Genomic DNA, 16,991 nt, shown 5'->3' on the forward strand with positions numbered 1-16,991 from the left:
TTTACAGGATATAGAAATAATTTCATATACAGGGTGATTCTAAAAAGATGGGCAAAATTTTAGGAAGTGATAGTACACACCCAAGCAAACAAGTTTTATCAAAGAATGCATAGTCGAAAACAAAACGCAAAACCGCTAGTGGGCATCAAAGTTTATGTTCTTATATGAGGCAAAAACACACACAAAGAACGATGAAGTTAAGTTATAAAAGCAAATTTAATGGCATGTGATTACAATAAGTATTCAAAACAATGGCCGGCAGCGGCTATTATGCACGCAGTACAACGGTGAAGAAAAGATAGGCGAACATTCTGAAACACCAGGCATATCAAGAACTTTCCCTGCAGCGGCCGAAAGCTTGGCGACAAGTAACGCAGCGCAGTAACTCACAACAGGAATGGAGCTTTTACATTTGCATCAAACAACTTTCCAAATGCGCCAGCACCTTTGCTGGGTGTGTACTATCACTTCATAAAATTTTGCCCATCTTTTTAGAATCACCCTGTATATATTACAATGAATATGTATTATGAATAACATTCCGAGGTCATATTTATAGACATTAAATATCATAATATAAAGTTTTAAATTTAACACATTTTAACTGAAATATTTAAAATTAAAGACATTTTTTATTGCATTTCAATTCAACCAATGATGTTAAAATTTTTTAAATTTATTTCGTCAAAAGTATCCATACTTTCAAAGAATCACTTAGTTTTCATTTTATATATAGATACATGCGTAAACTTTTTTCATGAAGGCAGTAAGCGATAAGGATCTTAAACTTATTACTTATCATTTTTACGTATCAGTGTTTTTCGTACATTTCCGAAAAAAAAAAATTTTTTTTTACGTAATACGCAAACATATAATCCTCAGCTGCAATAAAAGCTGAAATTCGTAAAATTTATCAGCAGAGATAAAACCTCCCATGTAGAAAAATTCGAAAGATTTCGTCAGTTTTGCTTGGAGAAGTGAAATACTCATACCTAATTATAGATTTCAACGATACGGAAATTTTAAAATATTTGCCCTGTTTCCTGCACAAAAGAGTCCCCAATCTTTTCCTTTTTTTTTCTCCCGTTGTGTGTTTCTGCACGAAGTATTTCTGAGAGATCCCGTGGATGTCCTGAGAAATCCGCTTTTTGGAATGCTTCAAAGCGTGAGAATGTCTTAAAGAGAATGGTGGGGGACAAAAGGAGATTTCTCCGTGAGAAAGAAAACGAATATGAATTCTGTCTTTCTTGATTTTTTAAAATATTGAAGTTTGTGAAGAACTTTTTTAAACCTTATTATTGACTAGTGAAGAAAAGACCTTACGCATTGCTATGAGAATTTTTTTTTTCAATTATTATAAGGGGATAATATTGAAGACGTATTATAAAAATTGCTTGAAAAATCATAAAACTTTCACCTTGCTATAATCTTAAATCTAAATGCATTTATATATAATAGGATAGCATATTTTCATACTAGGGGCGATGGTTTTATCTTTGTCTTAAGAAAAGTAAGAATAAACACACTGAGAAAAAAAGTATGGAGAAAACTACCAGAATATGGTAAAGTATATCTTCTTTCTGGCTCAATGGGGAAACCAAAAACCTGGGTAATTTTTAGGAAAGTGCTTTTTGTAATAATTTTGGTAAATTTAAGAGTAAAATATGGCTTTATAATATGTGATAAAATTTGGTAATTTTATCATGATATCTTAGAGTATGGCATAAACACCATTTATTCGGTTAAATTTACTTTTCAATTTTTTTTTCTAAATGTGCGGTTATAAGAACTATAGTTTTGAAAACCAGAATTTCTGGAAAACATATGAAAGGAAAATTACCAAATGAATTTTTTAGATACGGAATATTTTTATAACCATATATATTTCAATTTCATTAACCAGAATTATATATGTTTATTTATATAATAACTGTCGTTGAAGAGAAGACCCAATTTTTGGGTTTACGATTACTAATTTTCAACTCCATGCCCTTGTAATTTTGAGCCCAATCCAGAAGACAAGGGAACTCCTGGATCAAGTATAAGGAGAAATTTGCCTTCGTGGAGAACTTTTTGATAGAACTAACCCGCATTTGAGTTACACGGAGAGGGAGCCTCTCACGGTTAGCCTAACGGCAAAGGAACTCTAACCCATGATCCATCTACCACTGAAGATATTTCAATTCAGCACTGTGGTCGATGCAAGCCAGAGGCGGATTCGTTTCGACCAGTCATTACTGGGATTCGAATCCGTTTCACCTCATTGAAAGGCGAATGCTCTATCCATTGAGCCATTGCGGCTCAATCAGAATTATATATATATTTTTAATAGATATGTCATTACCATACAGTACAGTAATTTTACCAGAATGTTTTCTTTATTCTTGTAAACCGTAGATACCACCCAATAGTTTTGTAAAATTTAACATAAAAGCAAAAACCTTACAATTCATTTCATAATAATATGTTGGTTCTTAAAGATTGGTACTGGCTTCTAGAAGTTTTGCATTTTTGTAGTTTTGTATTTCGTATTTTTGTACATCCCTGATTATATTTATAGACATTAAATTCCAAAAATATACAAAATTTTTGATGCATATGTTTTAACTAAAATACATGAAAGTAAAGGAATAATTTTATTTATTGCATTTGAATTCAACCAATGCTGAAAATTTTCAATTTATTTCGTCAAAAGTATCCATGTATTAAAACAATCACTTAGTTTTCATTTTATATATACACCTAAACTTTTTTCATAAAGATCTTTTTTGAAAAATCAATTAAACTTTTACTTTCCAACATTCTTAAATTTAAATGAATTTGGATATAAAAATAGGAAATGAACTTGTGCATTGCTATGAAATCTTTTTTGATCATCATAAGGAGACAACATATAAGAAGTATCATAAAAATTGCTTGACTAATCAATTAAACTTTTACTTTGCTATGTTCTTAAACTTAAATGCATTTTAAGCATTATAATATAGCATATCTTCCTATTAGTCACGATAGTTTAGTCTTTCTGTTATATAAGAAGAAATATGAATACACTGAGAATAAGTGGAGTCAAAACTACCAGAATATGGTAAATTTTACCGTGTTTCTGGTTCTGTGGGAACACCAAAAACCTGGATAACTTTTAAGGAAGTGATTTGGTAATGATTTTGTTAAATTTAAGAATTAAATATAATTTCATAATATGTGATAAAATTTGATAAATGTTCGAAAAATGTGATAATTTTATAATTTTAAATACCATATGTTTTAGTTTTATTAACCAAAATTACGTGTTTTTTTAACCAGAAATGTTTTTACCATACAGAACTGTCATTTTAACAGAATGTTTTTTTACGCTAAAGCAAATCATAAAATTAATTTGCTACAGTTGTGAAATATATCTGACAAGAATAATTTATGAAAATTAATTTTATTTAGAGAAGTAAAATAATAGTTGTTATTTTTATTTTTAGAAAATTAGAAGAATTTTTAGAATTTATTAAATACTTCATTTCAAGACGGTGTAAGTTCACATTAAATTCGTTTCCAAAAAATAAAATTTATTAGATAATTATGTTCTAAAAATTTTTATGTGAAAAAGTTGTTTGGTTTTACGGTTGACTTAGATTTTAGACTGTTGTTTGTTTTAAAGATAATTTCTATGATATTATGATTGTGAAAAAGAGTATACTTACCAACAGAAAAAATTACAAATCAATAATTAGCTTTCCTCAAATCTACTGAAAATTTTTATATGTTAGCTCTCACTTTTTTTCTTATAAAATAATTTTTACACCAATAAAATAGAATTAATGACATTTTCTTAGCAGACAAAAATATTTCAGAGTATGAGCTTTTTCTAAAATTTAATTATCACTTTGAAAAATTTTCCACCCCATGCTCATTTAAAATTTATCAGGGCAGAATTATACCTATCTGATAAAAAGATTTTTATGGTTTTTCCATTTAACGCTCTATAAGGCGATGAGAAGTACATTTCCTCCAAAATTCAATAATTTTTAATTATCGATGGAAAGATATATTCCCACGTATAATTTATGCAGTTATCTGTTGATAGCTTCAGAAATTAGAAAAAAATATCAATGGAGAAAGCTTTATTTACATAAATATGGGTAACAGTAGACGTTAGCGTGGGGTCAAGAAGAGAGACTGATACTGGGAAGGTTTTTTTTCCCTGCACTGTCAGAATTTTCTTTCTGAAATTATGGTAAAATTATCGGCAGCAGTCTGTCCATTCAATTAACCGTAAAATTTATGGTAAAGACCATTTTTAACCTTTATGATTTTGGAACCGTTTGCAGCTAGTATGGTTGAAAAACCATGAATACAAAGCTATACGATTTTTTATCCTTTTGAAACTAGCATAGTTTTAAAACCTTAAAAAAGAAATTTAACTGGACTTTGCAGATAGTTTAGCAGTTTTATGGTGTTGCCATCTATTCGTGAATGAGAGTATCGTATTCTAATAGTCCAGGGTCATAAATTAGGGAATGTAGGGCACTTTAAACTCTTCATCTATTGAGGGGAATTGAGGAAATATTGTGGTGTCAACACTAGAACTCAAATTTTCATTCTGTCGATTATGAAATTGACAAATTAGTCCTCTTGGCTATAACGTATACGAATCTGCAAGGAACTAAATGAATGGCTTCACTAGGTGGTCCTAGTCGGTGTGCTAAAATTCTGTTTTTTTAACCGTATTAAGTGAAAGTAGCCAAAAAAAACAGTTTTCTCACAGTTAATAGTTTGAATACTATCTTATTTATGGTTATTTGTCCTGTTTTGTTCGGATACGGTAAAAAAACAATTAAATAAATTGTTATTTAATCGTTTCTCCGGAGAAATTTCTAACGTTGTGCGTTCATTCATTCGATCATTTCTCAATGAGTTTATTTGTATTTTAAAAAAAAATTATTAATAAAGACAGAAGTTCAAGTTCATGACCAATTTTTCACAGTAGGAGAAATTTCGAAAAATTCTCACCCATCCCCCCCCCCAAAAAAAAAGGTTTAAAAACAAAATTAATTCTCGGTAATAAGTTAAAGGAATTTCTTCTTAAAAATCAATTTGAATCCCAAAAATATTTTAACATACTAGAAAAAAAGAGGAATTATAAAGGTTTAATTTAATAAGGTTTAATTTAATAAAAAAAGATTAATAAGAGTATTTTCGATTAGCACAATTTTCGATTTCTAAATATATTTTAGGTTACCGAAACCACTGTTCCAAGTTCTACAACATTTTTTCCATTTCTTTTTTTAAAATTCAGCAATTCTTTCCGCAAAATATTTACTTAGAAACAACGAAAACATGTTTTGCGCATGCCCGGCTTTCAGTTAAACCCTCCTTTTTACACAAAACTTCCGATGCAGTGTATAAATGGAATTGATTCGTCATTTCTTAATACACCAAGTGTCAAGTCATCGAGTCATTATCGACAATTTCTGACACCTTCATTCCAGAAAAGAATAAAATGCGTGACTCGTTCTAGAGTTCTCTCTCAGAATTCCTGTTCTAAGGCAAAGTTTTGTAGTTGTCAATGCGTCAAATTCCCAAATTGACTTTTTGTCATGAAGCGAAAAGCAGCGTGCTATTAAATTTGTCTTACTCGTTTCCTCTAAGGCTGTTTTTGTCTACGTAAATCCATCACTTAAAGAAAATGCTGGCAAAAGTTTTTTTTTTTCTCCCTTGCTTAAAAAATATCTATTTGCAGAAATAGGTTATTCCGTGGATCCCATAGAAATTGAGCAGGTGTTGGCACAAATCAAATATTGATTGGGATCTGTATGGGTTCTGACTCCCATACAGGGGTCACCTGATGAAGAGTGACCACGCCCACGTAAAGTGATTGTGCCAGATGGTCAAGCTGAAAAAAGTCCTTTTTATTCCCTATTAACCTGGGCTGTTTCATAATGCCAGACGTGATTTTGTGATATTGTCCGCTTCATTTTTGATAGGGGTTAAAGTTGAGTTGATCTTTTGATAATTAATATTTCAGATGGAATTTAGAATACGATAGTTTAGTAATTTTTGTTGAATTTTCAGAGCAATTTTGAATTTTTTTATCATAAGAAGAACATTCCCAGTTAATTAGTTTTTAAATTATTACACAAATCTATTGTTTTAAAGTAATTTTATGATTATTGGAAATCTAAGCATTCTAAGGTGAATTTTTCAGTTTCATAGATTACTTGTTAATAATATACTGTATAGATTTATGGTATATTATATANTGACACCCATATATATATATATAATAAATAAATAGATACAGGAAAACACGAAGAAAGTTTAAGAAAAACAATAATTTTTTATTTTTTATTTTTATATATATATAAACTGTTGTTTGTTATTTTTTTACTTATTATTTCCCCCCTTTTTTTCATATAGGTCTATAATTTTTCTTTGTTTTATTCTTCATTTTGAATTCATTTGAAATTATTATATAGCAGGATTTTATAGGTTTTTGAAAAAAGGTCAAGCAATGAATAAAAATTTGTAAAATATGTGAAAGATTGATCTTCCAGTAACGTATTTTCGAACGATTTGCATAAGTTCATCAACACTCTTTTTAATATGCTTCATACGAAACGATTCGATGCATTATTCAAATCTAGCAAAATATTTTATTCGAAACAGTTTCAACTACTAGTTTATTTGCAAGTGGTAATTAAGGGAATGTGTCACGCAATTAGATTATATATCAATACAGGAATATTATTCTGGAAATATTCGAAATATTTCAGTGTAATGAATATAATTCTACCGCAATTTTCATCAATAATGAAAGGGTTTATTCAAAACAAAAAACAATATATTTTTAGTAATCACTATTAATCTATAGCATAATTGCAGGGTTAAGCCAAAAGTAATTGGCCATAATTTTTCTAAAATTGATATTTTTACATTTCCTCGCATTGTGACAGAAAAGTATTTTACAAGAATTTAAAATAACCATTATATGAATAACGCGATTTATAACCATTATTTAAATAACACCATATTTGGTGTTTTCCAACCAAAAACACTCTCTGAAAGCTTGAGATTGAGGGCTTATTATTATAATTTTTGCCAACTGCTCTCTAATTATAGAAAGATCATATGCCTCAACTAATGATTTTTTTTTACAATTTAGATAATACTATTGCTATGGGTTGCAAAAATGAGCAACAATACGAAAAGTTAATTAAAGAAAAATGAAGGAAGATAGATATGTACAGTTCGATGTTTTTTCTTAGGAAGAAGTCTATTTTTTTCAAAAATTTTTAAAAGTAATCACAATGTTATTGGCCCTTCTAACTAATAAAATATACAATACAACGTTCTTGCAATAACCACCATATGCATCAAGAATGTGGGGCAGTCTTATTTTGATGACATAGTTAACAAGCGGCTTTGCAAATATTTCTATTGGTAAGGTCGAGTATGAAGCAGAAAACATTGTTTTATAGTCTTTCTATATAAAAGAGTCAATTGTTGATGACTTTAAAATTTGGTAAAATAAATCTTTAGATTGTATACAGAAAACAAGATATATTTATGTTTTTCCTTTTTTTTAATTAATTTTTTAAAATCATCAGCCAGATAACAAAATTCTCATAAAATTACCGTAGTGTATAGCAATGACATTTATGGTTAAAAAAAACCCCCCCAAAAAATTCTGGTTAAAAAAACTCAAAATATTTTTTTATTTAAACCATTCCTTTGGTAATTTTTCTGTTCATATGGTAACGGTTTACCGGAAATCTCGTTTTTTAAACTTATAGTTCTTATTACCACACATTTAGCAAAAAATACAAAACTTATGACTAAATTTCACAGAATAAATCATTTTTATGCTACGTTCGAAGGTGTCATGATGAAATTTCAAAATTTTAATACTTATTCTAAAATTATATTTTATTTTTAGTTTTAGCAAAATCATTATCAAAGCGCTGCGGTTAAAATTACCGAACTTTGTGTTGTTCCCATAGAGTCAGAAATACGCAAATTTGACCAGATTCTGGTACTTTTGACTATATTTTTTTTTCAGTGTGGTTAATTTTTAAAATATTAAAAAAGTTAGAACAATGTTTAAAATATGAATAATGTTTAGTTAAAAAAAACAGAGCCTTTTTACTTAGAAGAAAAGCATTATTAATATTATTTTTTTTTAATAGTCCAAAAACCGTCAGGCAATTTTTTCTTTGACAAAGAATTTTTTTTTCGATATCTGCAAAGCTAATTTTCCATTTAGTAATTAAGGTTTCGCATCAGATAAACGTGGAAATTCCAAACGTACACAGAAGATATTAAACATAGAAACAACAGCGATATTACGTCTGTTTTACTATGCTTATTAAGTCAGCTCATTTCCCTCATTTTATTAGATAAGAAACGAGAAATTTCGCTAGAAATGACAAACATTCGCATAAGGAAACAAATAATGTGCGCAAATAAATTAGATTCCCCAACTCATAAAAATATGTCGCGATTAATCGATAAAGATCATGTCCCCCCACAAAAGTGAGTTCTGATTCAGATATTCTGTATCTTCATCGTACTTTGCAGGAAATGAATACTCCAGTAGGGAGATAGTGTGTCCCAGGCAATTGGAGATCGATCACGTGTTTTGGGGAGATGGAATGACTTTTATTTTTTCCACATCGATGATTACAGTGCCATGCTGCGGGAGTGGTTGAGATTGCAAAGACAAATGAAAATTCGATGCAAATGTAGAAATGAAGGTTCTCGAAGCACCAACTAACTTTTGCAGTAAAAGATACATCGATGAAAATTGATTAAATTCTTCTTAATTGGTATGTTTAATATTTGAAAGGTTCATTTGGATTGGAGAGGAGGGTTTGTTGTTGCAATTTAATGACTAGGCAAGTAGCATGAATGAAGTATTGGGTATCAAAACATAGCGAATCCTTGATAAAGAGTTTTGAGAAAAATCGAGAAAAGTATTAGTATTGGTGCTTATTATTGGTATTAGTATTGGTGCTTATATCATTGAGTTTTAGTTATTTTAATAAGTCTTAAAATTATGTCAAAAATTGTTGGGACATGTAATATTTTTTAAGGAGAATTTTTTTTAGAAGAAAAAGTTTTTATGCCATCAAATCTCGAAACTCAGCTCTCAATCATTTTTTAAATATAAGTAAAGCTTAATAAAGTGATTTCTTGCATTATAAGAGAATTTGGTACAACGTTTAACCATGATATTTGTTTCTTGAACCATAATACGGTGGAAATATTTTGAGATCTCAAAAAAAAAAGAAAAAAAGAAAAAGAAAAGAGTATTAATTATGTAGAAAAAGTTTATTATGCACGATAATATGGTTCAATTTAGAATCATATTTCAGTTACATTAAATTTGGACGAGATTAATTATTAAACCCCGAAAGACCCCTGAAAGTAGTGTAAATTAATATTTAACGAAAAAGTTGACAGATTTTATTGTTAAATATTAGTTTACACTAAATAAAATTAAAATTGGATAACTTAAACTTTTTATTAAAATGGATTTAGTTTAAAGGTAGCATAGCAAATTAAAATTATTATGTTCTTATATATCATTTCCACACCTTTTAAACTTACTTTAAATTATAAAATGACTTTTAATCAATTAAAATTTTCTAAAAGAAGCGACTTTGAATTAAAAAGGATTTTTATCAAAGAAAAATTTAAAACATGATTGTTGTGAGCAACAAATTCATTAATTTATGTTCCAAACTGTTTTCATTAACAGTTCTTAAAAACAAAACTGATTAATTTAGAGCATTCTGTTTACTAGGAATAACATTGTTCTCCAAATCAAAGGATGTTCGTAAAGCAGCAGTTGGAAAAATTAGATTAACTAAACGACTATTAATTTTCCGAACAAAAAGGCAGCTTACATCACCACAATATAGGTGCATTTTTCAATTCTGCCCTCTTTTAACAATCCCCTATTGTTTCCCTACCCTTTGTTTCAAATAACGGAGTAAAAATAATTCTTTTGTAAAAATCAGAGCGGAATTATGGGATAACAGAAGATTTGGCGGTGATGGAGACAGTCGCGCGCTGGCGGTCGCCAAAACTTAATCTTTCCAGCCTTTTCAACGAGCTTAATGGGCCGAATTGAATAAACTCTGCTCCCTCCTAAAACTCTTTCGAATTCACAAGAACAGTGACGAATAATTCCTCATTTATTAAATTGCCTTTGTGATGGAATGGCATGAGGGCGTGTACAGCAAAACTTAATAAAGACACTCGCAAAAATAAAACGTCACAATATTTGTTTTCTTGGCGATTAATAGATTGCTGATGCTCTCTTGAACGGAAGATGATTTATTTATGTTATGGAATTTTTATTTCGTTAATACTGTATTTAAAGGAAAAATCGGAGTAATATATTAAAATATTGACTTATGTCGTAAAGGGTGTAGAAAAGGTTTTAAGAAAGTAAAAATTTATTTCGTTAGAATTGTTCTTTAATGTATTGTTCACTTATGTTTAAATATAACTAAATTTGCTTTACGTTTTGAAGGAAAATATAAAATTTAACATTGTCGACTCTAAAAGTCTACTATTTTGCTACCAATTCTGGGTGTCTATTTGAGTAATTCTAATTTATGTAACAAATTAACAAAGTTACAAATAATTGCTTAATTTTTGTTGTTGTTCGAATTTATTTTCCAACAAATGTTTTTCTTCAAATTTTCTTTTAAAAATTAGAAGGGTACTTTAAATTTTTTGGGTAGCAATTTTTTGAAATATACTCATTTAGAAAATCTCAAAAATTCCCTATAGTCTAAATGGCTTCACGTTTTCTAACAAATCAGGATATCTAAATTTTCCCGTTTGGTTAAGTTGAGGATATTTTTTCAACCAATTCCCTTTCTGAATTCCTAGACAAATAACGGGAGAAACCCAAAAACGCGTGACTGTTCCATATTTTCAATGCTAGATAAATTTGTACCAAATCCCAACATTCCTGCTATGGTAAACCATCTATGTAATAAATGGAAAAATTCAACGTAATCAGTTAAATAAACTTAATCTAAAATAATAAAATATCTATTTATTAAACAAGCCTAATTATCTTGGATGTTCTAGCTTTTGAAATTATTCTATAGCAAACGGGCAGACGAAAATAAATTTGGAAACAATAGCCGTAGAAATAAAAAAATAAATTATTGAAAAAAACGTGAAAAACACGGAACGACTCAATGGTCAGTTTCGAAGACTCAAAAGAAAAACACACTTATCTTCTCACTACAGCGAAGAGAGATCTGTAGAAAATTGATTGGAGTCATAAAGTACACTGGTGGACAAGATTAAGAGATGGAAAGCATTTTCGAACATTTCTCCAAAAATACCTCACAAAACCTGGACAGTTAATTGCCATATATGGTCACTGTAGCGCTATTGGTCCTGAGATAAGTTTACGTATTCTTGTGGGCGTTGCTAAACCAACAGGAGGTATAAAAGTCCGCATCGAGCTGTTCATCTCATTCCACTCTTCAACACAGTTGCAGAATTTAGTGCATTTTTTTAATAATCTTGTAGTTTTGTGCTGGTTTTTAGGTGAAATGAGTGAACATCATCGCTTAGACGAAGGTATGAGGTGGAGAATTGTGGATAGACTTGAGGAAGGCCAGTCCCAAGCTCAGATTGCTAGGGAATTGGATATAACACCAAACGTCATTTCAAATTTGTGGAGTCAATTTAAAACTAGTAGAACAGTATGCAGACGACCAGGACAAGGTCACCCGAGGGCTACAACAGCCAATGAAGACCGGTATTTGTTCCTTTCAGCTAAGCGCCAGAGGACGGCTACAGCCACACAATTGTCTAGGGGCCTCGCGGCTGCTATAGGAACATCAATTTCGAGTAAGACAGTTTCCAGGAGACTCCATGAAAGAGGGCTGTATGCCAGGAAGCCCGTTATCTGCATCCCACTCCCTCTCTCCCACAAAAGAGTGCGTGCAAAATGGTGCAGAGAAAATCAGAATTGGACACAGCTTCAAGTCACAATTCAGTCCACAACCTGATTCTGGACGGTTATTGATATAGAGGGAACCTGAAACCCGATACCATCCCAACAACATTATCGAAAGGGATCATTCTGCTGGTGGAGGACTCATGGTTTGGGCAGGGATCATGTAAGAAACCCTCACACCGCTCCATGTGTTTGACAATGGTTCCGTGAATGCCCAGAGGTACAAGCAGAAGGTCCTAGAGCCCCATGTGCGTCTTTTCAGGGGCGCTGTTGGCCCTGAGTTCATTTTTATGAACGACAATGCGCTACCACATAGGGCTCTCATGGTTGACGAGTGTCTGGAAAGCGAGGATATTCAACGAATAGATTGGCCAGCCAAATCCCTTGACCTGAATCCTCTTGAACATGCTTGGAATGCTCTTGGGAGAGCTATTGCGATACGCCAACCTCCCCCCAGAACCATTCTGGAGTTAAAAATTGATCTGGTGGAGGAATGGGAGGGTCTTTCTCAAGTCCTCCTTAACTCCCTTCTTAACAGCATGCATACTCGTTGTGCATGCTGTCTGTCTGTCAGGGGCTACCATACACCATACTAGAGGCAACACACACTGTACAAGCCTCACTTTTATTTTATTTTATTTTATAACCGTCGTTGTACAGCCGATCCAATTTCATGGGTTTACGACTACTAACTTTCAACTCCGTAGCCTTGTAATTTTGAACCAATCCTGAAGACAAGGAAACTCCTGGATCAGTGCCCCCAGAGGTATTGATTTGTTGTGGGAACATGGAGGACTTTGAGACTCGACAGATTTAACGTGCATCAGTCACCATTTACTACACGAGGAGTCTTCGGCCGGCGAGGATCGAACCCACGACCTCTTGGATACGGGCCCAGCGCCCTACCAACCAGGCTATCCCGGCCCCCTCACTTTTATTGTCATCTTTTATCCTTAAGTTCAGACTACATTGGTTTTATTGGCAATAGGTCTTGCCAGTGAATGGCACTTACATTTTTGTTTCGCATACTTTATTATTATGGAATAAGCTATATCCATACCAAATTTAATTTATTTATATTCAGTATTTTTTTGGGAGATATTTGGGAAAATGTCTTCCCTCTCTTAATTTTTTGTCCACCAGTGTACTTTCATTCATTTAAAAAAAAAACAGAAAAAATTATATTTTACATCAAGAAAAGTAACATCAGATCATCAGAAAATAAATATTCTAAATTATTTGTACGTTTTCACCTTTGAAATCATCATTCAACGTTTAATACATTTTTATACTCTGTTCTTCTATGCTCAAACCATATTTTTATCTCTATGACAATTATTGTGTCAAATATTCGAATTTTTAAAAAATTCAATGCAAAAATTCGAACTTTTTTCATAATCTTAACGAGAGCGGCAAAATTCAAGTGGGTTGGCGTACCTTTTAAGCGTTCAGTTATTTGTAAGTCAGTTTAATTATCAGAAGAAAACACATTGTAAAATACACTCTATAACAAAAAAATCGACGCACCGAGAAGCAATCATCCGATCGCTTTGAAATTTCAGATTACAGTGGTGCATGGCTCGATCAGGCTGGAATGATGCCGACTGGGGCAACACCTACTAGAAGGTCAAGGCCTGCTGGCTGAGCGATTTCAACCCCGTGACGTCACGATCAGAAGGTAGCGTCTGTAGGCGGGTAGCTCCTCGGTGAGAACGCCATTCCTGGACGTAAACGTTATTACTTTACTATGAATGTTGTCAACATATAAAGTTTGATTAAAGAGATATCGAAGTAAGTAAAAGATGCTATTTTTATNTTTTGCAGCGCCCTGGGCTGGTTTTTCAGCAGGACAATGCCAGACCACATACGGTACGCGTTGCTATGAACTGCCTGCAAGCTAGTCAAACTCTTCCTTCGCCTGCCAGATCACCAGATTTCTCTCCCATCGAGCATGTCTGGGATATGATGGGAAGGCGATTGCATCTGCCACGGAATGTTGACGTCCTCGTTCGACAATTGGATCGAATTTGGCTGGAAATACCGCAAGAGACCATCCGGGAGCTTTATCGGTCTATGCCACGCCGTGTGGCAGCTTGTATCCAGGCTAGAGGTGGGTCAACACCTTATTGAACTTGTTACTGTAACTCTGCAATAAATTATTCAATTGTTCNGTAAAATTCGAGTAATCGAGAATAATTAACCAATTTTCGTTTCAATCGGACAACTCCTTCTTGGTGCGTCGATTTTTTTTGTTATAGAATGTAGAATCGAATGTGTTGATAACTAATTATTAAATATTAATGTCGGAAATGTAATTGTAGAATGTGAACAGAGTTTCTCTATGCTTTAAATCAGCTGTCCTCAAACGGTGTTTCGTGGAAGATTTAAAGGTGTTTCGTGAGTTAGTATTTTTTATAATCAGTGATGAATTTTGAAATCTCTGATTATATTTAGATAAAACTTATAATTCATATTTTATTTTAATCCACAGGTTGCCATTATGAATTCATTTGAAGTGAAATATCGAAGAAATAGAAATGGCATTTTTAAAAAAGAAAATGTAATATTTCTAATGACTATATATTGAATAAATTATGAAAAGGATTCATAAAATATTGCATTAGTATTTTCGTATCGCGCTTTTCAAATTAAAATAAATAAACTAAATTCTTGAAAATGAAATATGTTTACTTAATAACTATTTTCAATGTTTATAGCAATTTTTTTAATCTTTTATTTTGAAGTAAACCACAATTCGGCTTATTTTATTAATTTTTAGCTTATGCATATACATCAAAAAGAAATATAACTCGACTAGATGTGACACAAGTACTGCAAATTTGACTGTCAGACATTAAACCTAATTAAGATTATTAATAATAAAACTATAAAAAATCTTCATTCCTCTAATTAAATATTTGAAAAATAATCTTTTATAGGTTATAACACTCACAAATACGTTAATAAACATTATTTGTAAAGTCTGTATCATAGGCACTTCTACATCATGGGCACAATACATTTATCTTGTTTTCTTTATGTTAATGATGTGCTTTTTAAGGGAGGAGAGGGGTCAAAAACTTTCACAAACAAGTCTAGGGAAGATTTAATTTTGTTATCTATTTTTAAAAATTTTATTTGGTAAAACTAATTGTTGTTCACCTACATATATTTCTTAATATTAAATCAAATGTACTTTAATTATTTTATCAGATAAATTTCATATTTTATAATTTAATTATAAAAATATTTTCTCAGAAATTCCTTCTCTGAATTGGATAAGTATTTCGTTAAAGCTTTTGTTCCAGATCTTTCAGAAATAGTAAATTACTTTACTTGAAGAAGAAAAGCTTCTCCAAGATACTACTGAAATTCCTCTTTATTATAAATAATAAAACATAATTCATTTTTATCTCTTTATGCATCATTGAATGAAGTATGAAAATGGGATAGAAAGTATTATATAAAAATTAAAAACATAAATTTTAAGTGGTTTATTTTCAAAAAGATAATTGAATATATAGCTGTCTTCTTTATGATATGAATATTAAATAAGTAAATTACAGTAAGAGAAGACGCAATCGAGAAAGCAGAAAGGTCATATAAAATTAACGAGATAGTTTGAGTTTATCCCAGAAAATGCTTTTAGAAATGCATGATTGAGTAAGCTAAATATACTTTTTGAAATGAATAGCCATTTAATTTATACATAGCAGGTATGACTTTAAAAGAAAAAATATGTCGCTTTACAAGGAAGTCTGTAAGGAATTTTAAAATTTCATAATACGGAGTGTGCGTCGTTTTTTTGTTAAATGGAAAGTATGGATAGTCTAAATAAATTATTAGAAAAGACAATCACGCTTATTCTCCTTACAATTTAGAAATTTGTTGAAATAAAATTTTTTAGACACACATTATTTTAATCATTTTATTTTGTTGTGTTTTTTATATGAAAGAACCTAAAATGTGCAATTCACTTTTAAAATATTCATTCCTGTTTTCTTCAAAATTCAAGGAATGGAAATATTCTCTTTCAAAGTGTTTTTTTAAATCTATTTTTTTATTAGCTGCAGATTTTATTCGTTTTTCGCAAAATCAATTTTAGTTACATGCAATTAATAAATTACTTATATATTGATAACAGTATTAGATAACTAACTAGATATAACTATCTAGATATCTGTTTGCGTAATTTACTACGTAATTGCTGATGCACTGCTAAAAATTTCTGGGAAAAATTGGTTAAATGACTATTTATTTAATTGTAATTTTGTCATATTAAAAAAAATAGTCAAATAACCATATATAAGATGGTATTTGAAATATTAACTGTGAGAAAAACAGTTTATTAAATGCTTTCTCCAAATACGGTTTAACAATCATAATTTTGTAGCACCATCTGGATTAACCTAATGAAACCACTTAGTTCCTTGCAGCTGGGCACATACATTATAGCCTTGTGAACTAATCTGTCAATTTCTTGACCAAGAGGATGGAGGTTCGAGTCCCTCATTGACATTACACTATTTTACCGTTCTTTTTAACACATGAAGAGTTTACAGTGCATGCACTCTCCACTTTGTGACCCTGGACTATTAGAATACGATACTCTCATTCACATTAGATATAAAGCTGTTTAACACAAAAAAGTCTTGTATTTCCCCTCTTTTACGACAGGGGAAGCAACCAGATAACCTAATTAAACCACATTAAACGGTTCATTTGATAAAACACAACTCAGCCACAACCTAACTCCAATTCCCACTTACCTAACTAAAAACCTAGCTCTAATGTCCAATTAAATTGTTTCTTTTCCGGTTTCGAAACCATACTATAAGAGGGTTTAAAACAGTAAAGTTAAAAATTGTTCTTTTCTGTAAACTTTACGGTTAATTAGATGGACATACGGATACTGGTTATTTTATCATAATTTTGGAAAGAAAAGTTTAGCAGTGCGGGAGAAAATAGCTTCCTAGTGTCAGTTTCTCTTCTTGACCTCACGCTA

At 31.0% G+C, this 16,991-nt stretch overlaps 2 protein-coding genes across 4 annotated transcripts in view; one reads left to right on the plus strand and one right to left on the minus strand.

Moving 5' to 3' along the window:
- LOC107449163 (EGFR adapter protein) overlaps window positions 1–16,991 on the minus strand; it is a 198,626-nt gene that overhangs the window by 43,418 nt on the left and 138,217 nt on the right. The window lies entirely within an intron of this gene.
- LOC139426508 (uncharacterized) lies at window positions 11,577–12,038 on the plus strand. Its single transcript, XM_071185718.1, has one exon. It carries the CDS (start codon window positions 11,577–11,579, stop codon window positions 12,036–12,038), a length of 462 nt encoding a protein of 153 aa, XP_071041819.1.

The sequence above is a fragment of the Parasteatoda tepidariorum genome, chromosome 1 (genome assembly GCF_043381705.1).
Source record: "Parasteatoda tepidariorum isolate YZ-2023 chromosome 1, CAS_Ptep_4.0, whole genome shotgun sequence".
NCBI classification, from domain to species: Eukaryota; Metazoa; Arthropoda; class Arachnida; order Araneae; family Theridiidae; genus Parasteatoda; species Parasteatoda tepidariorum.

What these genes read in the sequence shown, in the direction of transcription:
- LOC139426508 (XM_071185718.1), top strand. Translation starts at nt 11,577, where the DNA reads ATGAGTGAACATCATCGCTTAGACGAAGGTATGAGGTGGAGAATTGTG.